At 39.5% G+C, this 16,349-nt stretch overlaps 1 protein-coding gene across 4 annotated transcripts in view; it reads right to left on the reverse strand.

Annotated features, from left to right (window-relative positions):
- The window catches only part of LOC122563152 (uncharacterized), a 62,436-nt gene extending 53,883 nt beyond the window's left edge, over nucleotides 1–8,553 (reverse strand). Inside the window, exon 1 of one of the 4 annotated variants that reach the window (XM_043716621.2) lies at nucleotides 8,363–8,553. In XM_043716621.2, the coding sequence (XP_043572556.2) occupies nucleotides 8,363–8,489 (127 nt within the window). In that variant the 5' untranslated portion in view covers nucleotides 8,490–8,553. The remainder of the gene's footprint in view (nucleotides 1–8,362) is intronic. The other 3 variants (XM_043716623.2, XM_087973547.1, XM_043716622.2) reach the window with 3 other exon arrangements.
- Nucleotides 8,554–16,349: the final 7,796 nt, after the last annotated feature.

Genomic DNA, 16,349 nt, shown 5'->3' on the forward strand with positions numbered 1-16,349 from the left:
GTGCTCTTGGCCACTTTATAGGATCTCTCTTTTTCTTTGATAGATTTCCTGACTTCCTTTGTCAGCCATGGCTGTCTAATCCCTCCCCGGATAATCTTTCTCTACTTGGGGATGAACCTCTGTACAGTGTCCTCAATTTTACCCACAAACTCCTGCCATTTTTACTCTAATGTCTTCCCTGCTAGGCTCTGCTTCCAGTCTATTTTCGTCAGTTCCTCTCTCATGCCCTCATGATTACCTTTATTGAACTGTAACACCATTACATCCGATTTTGTCTTCTCTCTTTCAAACTGCAGACTGAACTCTACCATATTATGATCGCTGTTTTCTAAGTGTTCCCTTACTTTAAGATTTTTTTGTAAAGTCTGGTTCATTACATAGCACTAGGTCCAGAATAGCCTGCTCCCTTGTGGACTCCATGACAAGCTGTTCCAAAAAGCCATCCTGTAAATATTCCATGAATTCCCTTTCTTTGGATCCACTGGCAACATTATTTACCCTGTCCACCTGCATATTGAAGTCTCACCGTGACCTTGCCTTTCTGACATGCCTTCTCTATTTCCCGGTACATGTTGCGCCCCTGGTCCTGACCACTGTTAGGAGGTCTGCACATAATTCCCACTATGGTTTTTTTTGTCTTTGTGGTTCCTCAATTCCACCCACACAGACTCCACATCATCTGACGCTATGTCATTCAGTGCCATAGATTTAATTTTGTTCTTAACTAACAACTTTATTTCCTGTTTGCTATTTAGATGTCAGTAATATATTTTTGGGAATCTTTTATGTTTATAGCCATTTTACCTTCCTATTCTTCAATATTTTCTCTTTGCCAGTTCATTTTCAATTCTAACCTCAGCTTAATGTAATTGGCTTAGTTATGACTTGCAAATTCACTTCTCATACACTTTCTTTATTTTGTTTCAACATATTTCACTAGCCCTCAATATCTAACGAGGCAGATTTAGTTTCCTTGTCTTTCTCTCATGTTGGAACATATCCAGCCTACATCTGAAATACTTCTTCCATCAGTTTTTGGATCTATTTGACCTTGACTGGGTGCTCTCTCATCCTAATGAAGTTAGTCCTCTTCAGATTATTCCTGGCACTTCTCTATATTAATTTAAACCTCATGATATGGTGATCACTCTTATCCAAGTGTTCTCTCACAAACATGTAGCACACCTCATTTTTGACAATCTAGTTATATTTTCTTCCAAGTTGGATATAGAACACACTGATCAAGGCAGTTCTCCTGAACACACTTCAGAAAATCCTCCCTCTCCTTTCCAACTACTCTAACATTAAAGGTCCCTAATATCACCAGTCTTATGGTTTTACGCATCACATAATCTCTGCTGATGTACTGTTGAAACTCTCTCACTATTTGGAGTTATAAATATTCCCAGTAGCAAGGTCACACCTTTTCTGCTTCTCAACTTGAACCAATGGATTCTGCCTTTGCTCCCTCAAAGACATTTGCTCTTTTCAAAACTGCATCTCCCGAAAGCATATTGCCACCCCATCTTCCTTTATCCTTCCCTATCTTTTCTGAATATTTGGTATCCCTGATTGTACCCAGACCCCACTTAAGCTACATTTCCACTATTGCCATGATATCATGTTCACGTTTTGTCCTTGAGTAACATTATCCAGCACAATCAAACCTGTCTGTATTCATATAATATAACTTTGTCAGCTCTTATTTAACATGTTATTACTTCCTTCTCTAGTATTATTTAATGTTCAGCCTCCTTTATTCATTTAATTCCTTTAGTTTACTGCTATATGCTGATTCTCAATGCCAGATCAATTTCGATTAAACTATTTCCAGAAAAATATATTGGTTCCAGCACCATTAAAGAATAATCTGTCCCATTTGACTAGATGCCTCCTACCCCAGAACTGGTGCCAATGCACCAAAAATCTGAAGATTTCCCTAATACACCACGCCTCAATCCATGCACTAACCTATCCTAACTTCAATTTTGCTACTGCATGATATGGGATCCAAAGACTGCTACTTTTGAGGATATATTTTTAACCTCCTTTCTAGCTTCAAAACCTATCCACTCTATCCCACTCTCATACATATTACAGAATAGAAGAGGAACATTCAATGTCGACATTGTTTTCACAGCACTTTTAATATTTCATAAAGATGTGCAATGATCTTTAGGGGTACAAGGTAAATATTACTAGATCACACATCACAATCATTCATTAATGAGTTGAACTAAAGAATTGTGAATCTAGAATGAATAACATTTGTATTTTGGCTTTTCATTTACTTATTAACTAAACCAAAAAGAATTCTACTTATCTTTGAATGAGTTTGTCACCAGGCCATTTTATATTTCTATCCCATTTACACATCATGTGCTCCTTCCCTTTATTATCCTTTCTAGAGTTAAATGTTAATTGTCAAAGATATGCTGTTCCTTCAAAATTAGCAGCAAATGGAGCCAGACATTGTAGCATATTGTTTGATTTACAAACAGCTTCCTGGCCTTTGACCTCCACTCCTTCAACTACTCCACTTTTTATAAATTTGCAAGTATCATATTAGAACAACAAAAGATCAGGCATTCACCAAGTACAACAGAAAACTATTACAGAACATGAACGACATAGAATATTATATGGAAGAGCTTCAACCTTAAAACAGTACTCCTTTATTTTTAGAAATAAAAAGCATTCCCAGCAGAGAAGCTGTTCATTCATATTTGTATTAAATATTAGGGAAATTGTTTTAACCAGCTTTGTCAGGATAGGTTCCAGAAATAGATTACTTGTGGGAGGAGTACACATACTACTTTATTCCCCAGTAATGACACTATGCAGGAGTACTCAATCCTTGGCTTTTAATGACAGATCAGAATAAGAAGCAAGAATAATAAAGTGTTACAAACCATCCTGACTAGTTTATAAGTGTCCAAGTATGCCCTGCAAATTCACAATTTGCAGCCAGGTATCAAATGAGAAGTGAAAATGTGTTGCTGGAAAAGCGCAGCAGGTCAGGCAGCATCCAAGGAGCAGGAGAATTGACGTTTCGGGCATGAGCCCTTCTTCCTGAGCCCTGCCCGAAACATCGATTCTCCTGCTCCTTGGATGCTGCCTGACCTGCTGTGCTTTTCCACCAACACATTTTCAGCTCTGATCTCCAGCATCTGCAGTCCTCACTTTCTCCTATCAAATGAGAAGTGACATGAGAGATAAATAAATGCCTCAAGATCAGGTATATGTATACCGCCTACAAGTTACACTGCAGCATTCACCACAGCTTCTTTGACAGCAGCTTCCAAAGTGGCTCAGTGGTTAGCACTGATGCCTTACAGCACCAGGGTCCCAGGTTCGATTCCAGCCTCGGGCGACTGAATGTGTGGAATTTGCATGTTCTCCCTGTGTCTGCGTGGGTTTCCTCTGGGTGCTCTGGTTTCCTCCCACAGTCCAAAGATGTGCAGGTCAGGTGAATTGGCCAAAGTGTTAGGTGCATTAGTCAGAGGGAAATGGGTCTGGGTGGGTTACTGTTCGGATGGTCGGTGTGGACTTGTTGGGCTAAAGAGTCTGTTTCCACACTGTAGGGAATCTAACCATAGCGTGCTGCATGCAAATGCAACACACTTTAGGCAGGATTTGTCACTGCTATATTACAAATATCATTCTGAATTAAAGACCATAGAGTTTTATTATAGTTGACTTTAATTAGTTAAGGCTGCCTTGCTCCATTCCTTTGGTGACTTTCTCCTCTTTTTCATTCACCATCTATTGCACTCACTCACACACTAATAAAAAACAGAAGTCTGCCCAATCAGCAGCATTTCAGCAGCAAAATAAATTCTCCCAAATAACACCTGCCATGGCAGCTCTCTACTTATTCCACGACAGACCTTTAGAAATAATCTTTTAAGCATAACTTTCACCTCTTCACAATAAATTAACGAAGAGCACAAAGAGGAACTAAACCACTGACTGAGATTAGAGGGAATGCCAATAATTGACTGGCTTGATTCTTGGTGAATTTTTGAAAACATGGAAAGGAGAAATGAACAGTGATGGTACAGTCTGATGTCTGCTGTGAATGTGCATGGAAGGTCACCAACAGCAACCAGGGTGCACAGGTCTGGAGGAAGTTGCAGAATTAGAGTGGGGGCAAAGTAGAGAAATTTCTAAGACAGGTAGTATAATTTCAAAATAAATGCAGTGGAGAATGGGAAGCCAGTGGAGATCCCAGAAGGTGACTGGGACTTAAAGGAATAAAGGACTACGGTAGCTATTTATTAGGTTTAATGTTTTTCAGAGGTAAATCACATAGGATAATCAGGAAAGTGTCAGAAAGGACTGAAGCAAAATACTGCAGATGCTGGAAATCTGCGAAAAATAAAGTGCCCAAGAAACTCAGACTGTCAGAAAGCACTCACAGAGAGAAAAAGCAGATAGATGATATTTCGTGAGATCTGTCTATTATATTAGAATGGTCATGTTTGATCTTGACAGAGGAAAAGATAATATAAAATATTCAAATTTTAAAACATAAATGAATTCAAATTTAATGATTCTATTTTGTGAGTACACCTAGTAATTACAGCCTACCCACCTAACCAGTCCTCAAGCACTCCAACCTCATATGCACCTTCTCCTCAATAATCAGAAACATGTAATTACACACTTTGACCCAACCACTTTACAACAGTAATGCTATAATAACAGACGTCCACAACATAGCTAGGCAATTAAACTGCAACTTCCAGCTATCTGGTGATGCACATTATATTATTCTGTCGCCAAAGTGATTCAGTCACCCTTTAAGACTATAGTGTCTTATGGTTTAAATACATACAGGATTAGATCTATTAGAATTTAATTGGCTTTCAGTTTGTGCAGATGAGAATCCAGGATAAATACCTAGCTTTCTTTCTCCACTAGTGCAAGTTACAGACATTTGGATTCCTGCATCACCAAGGTATTTTAAATTGCTGTGGGAGTTTTTCCCATGTGTGTGCCAAGTAACTAATTTGGCTGCTTTACAGTTTTGTTTTGAAAAGTATGAACAGACATAGATGTGCAGTAGATGTACTGTTTTGTGACATACATAAATGAGGAGGAAGCAAAATATAAATAATTAGAACAGTGGAGTTGATATTTAATATTTTAGAATCTCATGTAGCTTGGAGCATGGCTTGTTCATTGCAATGTAAGTCTCCTAGGCAACCTGAATAGCAAAGACAAATGTAATATACCCACTTGACTGTAGAAAAAGGAAATAAATTATTAGATTGAATTGGCAGAGCTATAAAGTACAAATTAAGAAGCTGTTATGTAGTTGCATAATACATTGGTCATACTGCATCTGGAGTACTGGGTGTAGTTCCAGTTGGCAAATTATTGGAAATATCTTATTTTCCTTTGGTGAGCTATGAGGTGATCAAGAAAGACATTGGGCCCAAAGTCTAGAAACAAGCCATTTGACTTTATTGGGCTATGCAGGTGTCTATGCTCCACAGAAGACCGTTATTTTTAAAATATCTGTGATGTGCCCATCACTGACAATTTCATCATCAGTTGCCTGTCCCTAATTGACCCTTGAACATAATGGTTTGCTTGGCCATTTCCAAAGGCAGTTAAGAGTTAAACATATTGCTGAGGATCTGGAGTCTCACAAAGGTCAGACCAGGTAAGAATGGCAGATTGCCTTCCCTAAAGGTCAGTAATGCACCTAATAGGTTTTTATAACAATCAATGCTAATCTCACAGTCTCCAATACTGAAATTCAATTCTGCATTTTATTAATTTAATTTAAATTCTACGAGTTGTGTTTCTGGGATTCAAACGCATTTGCCTAGGGGCTCTGGATTACGCTTCGAGAGAGATTGCTGTTACATCATCACCTCCTTCTGACCCCTTAATTTCACCATATCCAAATATCTTTTCTGTTCCTTTCTCCATTCTGTGTTTGCCTTGCCTCCCTTGAACACATTCATGCAGCTTGCCTCAACTGTACTTTGTAATAGTGCATTCCACTATTCGCCTCACTTCCGTTCTCTTTCTCTTGTTGTGCGCAAATAAATATTATCTTGAGTGTCAGGAATTTGAGGAAATTAGTTCTGGAAGTTTGGTTTCTTTAGGAAAAGGTTATGAAATATTCAGTAGATTGGAAGTTTCATTTGCAGGAACATTTTTTTTAAAATGGTAAATGGGCAGAATTGGACAGTTTGCACAATTAATAAATGTAGAATAAGCCAAGATGAATATTGCATAAATGGATGTTCTGAATGAACACAAAAAGGCTGCCTTCTGGAAAATATCCATTGAGAGATTTATCAGAAATAAGTCTTTGGTACCTAAAACATTTTAATGTTCAATGTGATCTAGTGAAATATATGACTACCTGAATATTTCAAAATTTACTATTTGGCTTGTGAGGATATATTTAAGTTTCACGTGTTTTAGGTACATTGCTGCTTCAATAAGTGATTACCTTTTGCTGAAATGTGAATAAAGTCTTGTCTGTCAACTTTTGATTTCTGATATGGTACATTTGAAGAATGGAAACAACTCTTAAACATCAATTTACTTTACTGTATATATTCACCATCTGGTCTGTGAATTCCAGAATTTTATTTGTTTATGGTCTATATTTCCTTTTTGGTGACAACTTAATTTATACAATTTAGTAATTATGTTAAATGTTGTATTCTACATTCTTTGGAATAGGTACATTGCATTTTCTAATGAAGCTTACATGAATGTTGTTTACAGGAACCCAAGCCCTCACTGCACAGTAAATTAACTTGGTGGGGATCTCTGAATATCTACAACCATGAAGTAATTTCCCTGGCCTTCAGTGATTTGTTTTTATTAAACTGTCTTTGATTTAGATTACAGAATTCCCTTGTCAAATTTCAGGAAGTCGGCAAGGAGTCTACAAATTGGCGCTGATTACATAATTCAGAATAGCCCTTCAATGAGTCCAATCACAGAAATGACCTGTGACCATTTGTCGTTGAGATTTTAAATTTCTCTTGATGATGGAGGCCAGACAAAGTATATTGTGCTCACTACCTAGCCCCCAAAACACAACATATTTACAGTATTATGTTATTATGCACTTTATATAGATATATTCACATTAACCAACTTGTTAGCTCTCTGATTTGTTTTGTCTATATTGACAAGTTCAAATAATTCAAGTTCTACTTTCACACTAAATCCACAGAAATCTTAAAACTTTGAACTGATCAAACACCACAATGTTCTGACCACCCAGGTCAATCCACTAACGCAAGTTGTAAATGGTCAGAGCATGGCTAAATTTCACACGCTCAAAATAGTCAATGATGGCTTCTATCCAAACACAGTCAAACTATAACACAATAACACATCCATAGCATTTGCATCTTATGAACAGGCTATTCAGCCCAACAGGACCATGTCAAGGAATAGTCACAATTCATTTCTTCCATTATATCTGCATTGGTTGAAAAACTTAGAATTTAAATAAAACAGATTTTTTTTAATTACTCATTCAAAAGAAAGCAAGGCCTATGTTCATATGGCATTTTTCACGACTACTGGACTGCTCAAAATGCTTTAGTGCCAATAAATTATTTTGGCAGTGTTGTCATGTGGGAAACACAACAGCTAATTTGCACACAGCAAGCTGCCACAAATAGTAATGTGATAATAAACAGGGTTTTTTTTTGTCATGTTGATTGGAGGGATAGGTATTGGTCAGGTCACTGACGACCCCAACCCCCCTACCCACCCCAAAAAAAATAGTGCTCAATGGTCTTTAAAATCAAGGAAATTGTAAGACCTCCGGTCCTTCCTACTATGTCACAGTATTTACATGCGTAAGATACTGTGGGTCTAACGTGAAATTGAGATCGGAGATGTCATCCATCTTGTACACAGACCTGTGTGTTCCACGTTGTTAATCAGTTGCAAAACATTTGGTAATTCAATGCTGAGGGACCACATCGATTGGACATTAGAGACTGGCCCAGCGCATTTCACTGAGCAGCCTGTAGGACTTGCAGAGAGGGAGCACTTCATCCTTAGGGAGAGCTCAAAACCCAGTGACAAAGTACGGTACTGCACACACTGCGATCTTCACCATTTATCTTTGTTTTTAAGCAAGGCATCACGCATTCACACCAAATCCCTCTTTCCCATTTCTTCAAACTTTCCCTGCAACCCTAAACACACCAATTTCCTCCCTTCTCACCCATCCGATAACCCTGGAGCTAAGTTTACCCTTCAAGCACCGAAGAGGGAAATCCTTGAGGCGATGCAGAATCCTGCTTCACCTGCCGGGGGACTGTGCGGCTGTTGTCTCCCCCGACTCCCCCCAAACACTCACCCGGTGCCTCCGGTTCGCCGGCGCCAGCGATCGCCCGGCCTGGCGGAGGGGTCACCGCATAAAGCGAGGGAGAACTTTTCCTTCTCAGAAGTTTGCTGATGGTCTCTCCGGGCCCTGACTTCCTCATTGCCAAAGCGCTAGGCAGCTCCTCATCGCGCTCAGTGCGGAATGGGCTCGCTTCTGCCTCCTTCCCTCTCTCTCTGTGTATACTCTCTCCACAGCCCAGCCCCGCCGAATCCGCAGTCACCAAGGCAACAGCGCACACACCATCCGCATTCCACACGGAGAGCCGCACCGCCAGCACCAACAGGTGCTACCTCCGACAGGAATTTCCTCTCAGTCCGCACATCTCACCGCGCTGCAATGTCAACTATTTCAAGTCCACAATAGCTTTCCCTTCCGAACCTCATTCGCAACATTTCAGGAGGGACGCAGCATTTGAGGGGGGGGGGGGGTTGGAGAAATTGCGGGGGATCTCTGAATATCCACAACCGCAAAGCCATCTCCCCGGTCTCCAAGCGATTTTATTTTTGTCTCTGATTTTTAATTACGCCTGGCATTAGCTTATTGCGTATGGCGTTGGACGATCAAACCCAGAGTCAGTGGGTTAAACCCCCATTGTGGAGATTGTGAAGTCGAATGTAAACATCAATCAGTCACCGAGTCATTTACAGCGCACAGAGAGGCCATTCGGTCCATTGAGACCATGCCGGTTCCCCACAGAGGAGGCAATACAGTACGCCCCAGGCAATCCCCAAAGCGTTTGTTGCTTTTGAGTGTCCACCAATTTCCCTGTGAAGTGTTTCTGCTTCTCCTACCCTCAGAAGCAGTGAGGTTCCAGATCATTACCACCCACTGTAGAAAATAAGTTCCTCTTCATATCCCTTCTCCCACCGCCCATCAATTTCTTGTCCAAAACATCGACTCTGTGTCCTTCATTGTACTGAGATCAATTTTTCTTTAGCCAAACTTGTCATTATCTTACGAACTTCTGTCTAATCTTCCCTCAATCTCTTCTGCTCCATGGAGAACAATCCAACCTTGTAAATATCAGCCCCCTCAGGCCCATCCTTGAAATCATTCTGGAAAATTCCCTCCCCACCTTCTCAAGGAGCTTCACATCCTTTGTGACGTGCAGTCATCAAGCTGGATGCAATACTGCCTTTTGGGCAGAGCCAGAGCATTATAAAAGTTCAACACAACTTCCCTGCTTTGTTATTCAATGTCTCTATTTACAAAGTCCAACATCCTACATACTTTACTATTCTCTTTCAGTATGTCCAGCCAACTTTAAAGATCAATGCACGTGCATCTCCCAGTCCCTCTGTTCCTGCATACATTTTGAAATTATGCCATTACATCTATATTGCCTATTCCTATCCCTTGCACAATGTACATCACAATTCTCCATATTAAATTCCATCTGCCACCTGCCTGTCCATTCCACTAACTTATCTATGTCCTGTTGTAACTGATGATTGCTATCATTAACTGGTAATTTATTGATCAAGCCTGTCTTACAAGTGATACCAAACCCATAAATGGCATTGACTATTGACACTAATTACTACAAAATGGACATACAGAATAAAGTTCTTAAAATATAATCAACCTCAGTCAGAGGCTGAAATACTCAAAAGTTTTTTATCTAAACTTCATGATCTTAGTTTGCCTTTTCCTGAAGCCTTCCGCAATGCAAATATTACTGTTCAGCCAATTTTATTCATTTCATGTTACATTGTGTACAATAGAGAATAAAGGCTATGGACCTTGTTCTTGTGGCACAGTGATAGTGTCCTGCCATCTGATCCAGGAGGCTTGGATTCAAGTCTCAACTGCTCTGGACATTTAGCCAATTTGGTTTTTTTACTGTGTAATGTACAGCCTGGCTTGGGTGCTCTAGAGCTTACTTCCCATAGCAACCTGTTCAGTAGAGCACTTGAACAAGGAAAAAAAGACATTTCTCCTTGATTTTTGATTTTATCACTGTTTGGCAGTTCCCTACCATTGATGAATGTCTTGCGGATAATCTCTGACCAGAAACTTAACTGGGCCAGCTACATTCTTACAGTGTCTATGAAGGCAAATCAGAGGTTGTGTACTCAGTATATATGGCTCATCACCTGGTCTTTCAAAGTTATTCAATACTCAAAAGTCTATGTGAAGAAGAAACAAGAATAGGTTTCTCGGCCTTTCAAGCTTGCTCCTCCACTCAATCAGATCAGAGCTGATCTGATCTGAACTTCAACATTACATTCTTGCATATGCCTTATAATCTTTCATTGCCATTGTGATCAAAAATCTATTTACCTCTGCCTAAAAATATTTCATGATTCTGCATCCACTGCCTTTTTGAATTCCAAAGATTCACAAGCCTCTGAGAGATGAAGTGTCAAAAGTTTGACAGATGATAACAAAATCAGTAAATTCAAAATCAGGTCAGAGCTGTTTGTTTGATTGGCACCATTATCATCAGATTCAATCATTATTCTTTCCATGTCTGGCTCCAGCTTGTAAAATCTACAGGATGAAGTGCAGCAATCCAATAATTAATAATAGCATTTATTCACCCTGCAACCTCTATCAACTACAATTAAAATGTCATGGGAACACCCCTAGCCATATTCCATCATGACTTGGACTTGTATTTTAAGATCTTGGAATTCTTCTCTAATACCATTGTGAGAACACAATCACCACAAGAGCTGCTGCAGCTCAAGAAGATTCATTGCTAGCATCATCTTAGACCAACAATGGATGAGCAACATTGCTTCCTTGTGTGACAACCATATTGACATACTTTTTAAAAGCAAATTCTATATTTGTGTGTTCAATTGATAAGGAGTAAATATTTTGTTCTGATATCTCTATATTATTTTGTAATTGTTCATGCTCCGGAACAATCCAATACCTAAAATTAAGTCCAGGGCACACCCTCTTTTGTACAGCCTTCTACATGCTGGCTTTAAAAGGTCTCCTGAATTCATTTTAAGAATTTTGCTTCCATTAATTCTTTCGCACTAGGATTACCCCAGTGATGTTGGGAAAGTTAAAATCCCCACTATCACTGTGCAACATGTTCACTGGGAACTTTACCTAAACATATTTTATCCAAGCCAAAGACAGTAAAGCATGAAAAGCTTTGCCTGCTTTTTAATCCAGTGATTTAATGGGAGCTAGTGATGTAGTGGGTAAATCACTGGTCTGTACAACAGAGGGTGTGTCCTAGGCTTAATTTTAGGTAATGAAGTGGTTGAAATATCAGTCGGGGAGCATTTTGGGGACAGTGGTCATAATTCCATTAGATTCAAGATTGATATGGAAAAGCACAAAATTGAGCCTCCAATCAAAGTTTGAAACTTGGGTGAAGGTTGATTCTAATAAGATCAGATATAATTTGGCCAGAGTAGACTGAGAGCTACTACTTTTTGGTGATTCAGTGTCAGAGCCGTAGGATGCATTTAAGAAAGAAATAGGGAGAGTATAGGGCCTACATGTTCCAATAACAACAAAGGTGGGACCAATAAATCCAGCTAGCCCTGGATACCAGATTCATACAGGATTGGATAAAGAGAAAAGGAAAGTTCATAGCAGATAGTGAGGATTCAACACAGCAGAACCCCTAGAGGAGTATAGAATGTGTAATTGGAAAAAGCAAATCAGAACAATAAAGCAGGGGCATGTAAGAATCATGGCAAGTAAAGTAAAGAAAAATCCTAACTTATTTTGCAGTTGCATAAGGATAAAAGGATAACTACGGAAAGAGTAGGGCCCATTTTGGGCCACAGTGGTAAATTGTGCATGGGGCTGGAGGACGTAGGTAAATCAGTAAATAATCTGTATCAGTGTTCACTCGTGAGAGGGGTGATATAGGTACAGAAATCAAGGAGCAGGATTGTGATATACTTAAAGTTAGCCTTGAAAGAGAGGAGATTTTAAGTGGCCTGGCAAGCTTAAAAGTAGATAAATATCCAGAGCTAGATGAAATGTAACACAGGCTGTACAATGAGATAAGGGAGGAAATATAAATAGTGTTGGCAATGTTTTCAATTCCTAACTGCCCATAGGGGAGAAGCCAGAGAAGTTGAGAACAGGACAGCCAATGTGGTATGTAAGAAGGGAGCAAGAGATAAATCAGGAAACTAAAGGCCAGTTTGTCTAACCTCAGTAGTGGGGATACTATTCTGAGGGACAAAATTAATCTGCACTTGGAGAAGCAGGGATTAATTAAGAATAGTCAACATGATTTTGTCAAGGGGACGTCCTGTCTGACTAACATTACTGAATGTTTTGAAGAGGTAACCAGATGTGTAGATGAGGGCAATGCAGTCTCCTTGGACTTCAGCCTGGCTTTTGATAAGATCCCTCATCAGAGACTGATACCAAAAGCCCATGTGATCTAAGGAAATTTGGCAACTTGGTTCCACACTTGGATGAGTCACAAAAAGCAGAGGGTGATGATTGAGAGGTATTTTTGTGACTAGAAGCCTATGTTGAGTGAGGTTCTGCAGAAATCAGTGGTATGGCCCTTGCTATTTATGGTATATATAAATGATTCAGACTTGAATGCAGATCAGTCAATTAATAGGTTCGTGAATGGTACAAAAATTGGTGGGGTGGTAAATAGTGAGGAGGATATCCTTAGACTGCAGGAGAATATAAATAAGAATATAGAATCGTGGCAAATGGAATTCAATCTGGATAAGAATGAGGTGATGCACTTGGGAAGGACAAACATGGCAAGGATTAGATGATTTACATGAGAAAATTTCCATAGTAAAATAAGCTTATGGTTGGTTAATGTTATGTGAGCAGAACAACTGACAATGTATTAGTGCATTGTTCGATGTTACATACTAGCTTCGACTGACAAAGTACCATACTCCAAAACCTCATGTCAACATTGTCAGATAATAATATTATTCTACCATGGTTATTAAGTATTATCTGTCTGCAGTTTATAATGTCACATATATATCTGCTTCACTTTCTGCCAAATCTCAAGATTATCATTATTCTATTTACATACATGCATAAGACCCAAGATACATTTCAATTTCAATATCATTCCCAAGTTTTGATACAAAATTAAAGTTAGAAATATTTCAATTGAAATATAGCAATGCTGTAATTATTGGAGCTGTATCCATAAATTGGTAATGTTTGATGTAAGCAAAACTAAAATTTGAAACTGTGAGGATGGTTATTGTCGCACTGAATTCAATTCAAAATTTGTCAATGGTGGAAATAGATTAGGCTGGAATTGCAATGTTTCGTTGGGTGGATTTTGAAACTACTTCTACTCATCATGTAACTTGTAAAAAATGCCTAAACTGGAAGAACTTGATACCAGAAGCGGATAAGCATTCTATTCCTCCCTGAGGACATTCCTTACCTTGACAAATACAAAAGTTCACTATGTAAAAGCAGGGTGGGGAAAGAAGTATGATTGCACAAATATTCTCAGGAACAACAAAAGATAAAAATGCAAATCTGCACAAGAAAATTGTGCAATGGTTATAATTGTCGCTGCATTTCTACTGCTTGTAGAACTGAAAATTTTATGTCTAATTTCTGAAATGTCATGTGTTGCAATTGATAACATAATTTGCTCTGATTGAATACTCTGACTCAGGTGCTCAGCATTTCATTTCCATGTGAACCATTTTATTGCATCGTTCAATCTTGACAATTGCTTTTTTTTACTTAATCATTACTTAATCGCCAATCAATCATAAAATTCCATTGGATTGCAAGAAAAGTTTAAAACCTTCGGGGAATGGTTGATCAAGTGGAAACAACTATTTCGATATAAAACTAACCATGTCTTTATAATTGTTTAATGAGTAACGTAAGTGAAAGCTCCTTGTTACAAATTTCAGATTTTTTTAAGAATTGAAATTCATCATAATGGCTCAATCCCTATAATTTATTGATCTTTGAATCATTATGAGCACTTTATACCTTCAGTACAAAAAAAAGTACAATAATTTTAAGTTAGATGTTTTCTTTCCTAGAGTGAACAGAACCCTGACACTCCCTTTTATTTGTTTTTCCAGACACAGTGAAGAACAACAAATATGTAAACCTTAGAGTCATAGAGTCATAGAGATGTACAGCATGGAAACAGACCCTTCGGTCCAACCCATCCATGCCGACCAAATGTCCCAACCCAATCTAGTCCCACCTGCCAGCACCCGGCCCATATCCATCTAAACCCTTCCTATTCATATACCCATCCAAATGCCTCTTAAATGTTGCAATTGTACCAGCTCCACCACATCCTCTGGCAGCTCATTCCATACACGTACCACACTCTGTGTGAAAAAGTTGCCCCTTAGGTCTCTTTTATATCTTTCCCCTCTCACCTTGAACCTATGGCCTCTAGTTCTGGACTCCCTGATCCCAGGGCAGAGACCTTGTCTATTTATCCAATCCATGCCCCTCATGATTTTATAAATCTCGATAAGATCACCCCTCAGCCTCCGACGCTCCAGGGAAAACAGCCCTAGCCTGTTCAGCCTCTCCCTGTAGCTCAGATCCTCCAACCCTGGCAACATCCTTGTAAATCTTTTCTGAACCCTTCAAGTTTCACAACATCTTTCCGATAGGAAAGGAATTGCATGCAATATTCCAACAGAGGCCTAACCAATGTCCTGTACAGCCGCAACATGACCTCCCAACTCCTGTACTCAATACTCTGACCAATAAAGGAAAGCATACCAAACGCCTTCTTCACTATCCTATAAATCTTTACTGATATTCCACCACCAGGAAGAAAAGAAACACCCAAGTGGTCAGTGACAAGCAGTGCCCTCATCAGAGGGTAATGCTGCATGATCAAACAATGAAGGGGAGGGCAGGGATTAAATCAAAATAGAGTTGGAGGGAGAAATAATACACTTCACTCCCTGCAGTGCCCACCTTTCCTGAGGATGTTGGTGGACATCGCGTGCCCCTTCTCCAGGGATACCCGGGAGTTTGATGGTTTATTTGACATTTGACTGAAAGGGTTGGAAATGTCCTTCTTAATTCCATGTTGTGAGAGGGATTGCAAATACCCTTAAATTTCCCTTCGTTATCTGCTTGATGACTTTCATATTGCATTGATACTGCACTGAAAGTCAGTTCTGAGCATTACAATTTTCTCTCTCCTCATGGTGAAATACCACGGCATTGGAATTCAATTGGATAATACCGATTTTATGGTGGGAAGGCCAACCTTGACCTTCTGTGGTTTTGATGGTGAGAATAACAGGCACTCTGCCCCAAGCCTTCCCACCTAATGATAAAGTGCTGCCCACGTCCCAACCTACTCCCTGAGTGGGTATGAGGATTTCAGTTGAGTCCATCAGGTGCATAGGGCAGAGGGCTTCCATTCCACTGTGAGACCAAGAGTTCCCTAATCTTAGGTCTGTCCCCTAGACAGCATCTCCAGGGCGGTATCAGAGAACTCGAGGGCCTTATCTGCAGGTCTGGCAGAAAGTTTTATCTGTTAGAGTACACTTTACAATGCCAGTTGTATTTCAGTGGCACCAGTGAAGCTGGACTTTGCACCACCTGAAACAAGCTGCAACCAATGAACAGTGTGGCTAACATTAGCAGAACACCAGACTCATTGTGAAGAGGTGGCAATACCAATTGAATGTGGTTCCTGAGGCAAGTGAGCAGGCATCTTTACCAATCACCTCTGTTGTATATGGCTTTGGAAGGTTTATTACTGAGACCTATCATAAGAAATATTCACTATGATATATCAAATGGGTTTGCAGGCAGACAGCTCAGGATCTCAAATGATTGAGCACTGACATCTGGCCCTCCTCAAGTCTCTGTAACAATACCTGTCATGTTAATGTCACCTGTAACCACTTGATAACGTGCAAAATATTATATGTTGTTGACTACAACAGACTCTTTTAATTAGACCCGTACATGGTTTTCCTATTCCACAATAGACCAAGCAGGCCCGTAGATTCCTAGACTTAGA

This window comes from Chiloscyllium plagiosum, unplaced genomic scaffold, assembly GCF_037043375.1.
Source record: "Chiloscyllium plagiosum isolate Xiang-an unplaced genomic scaffold, Cpla_swu_hap1 HiC_scaffold_26, whole genome shotgun sequence".
Lineage (NCBI taxonomy): Eukaryota > Metazoa > Chordata > Chondrichthyes > Orectolobiformes > Hemiscylliidae > Chiloscyllium > Chiloscyllium plagiosum.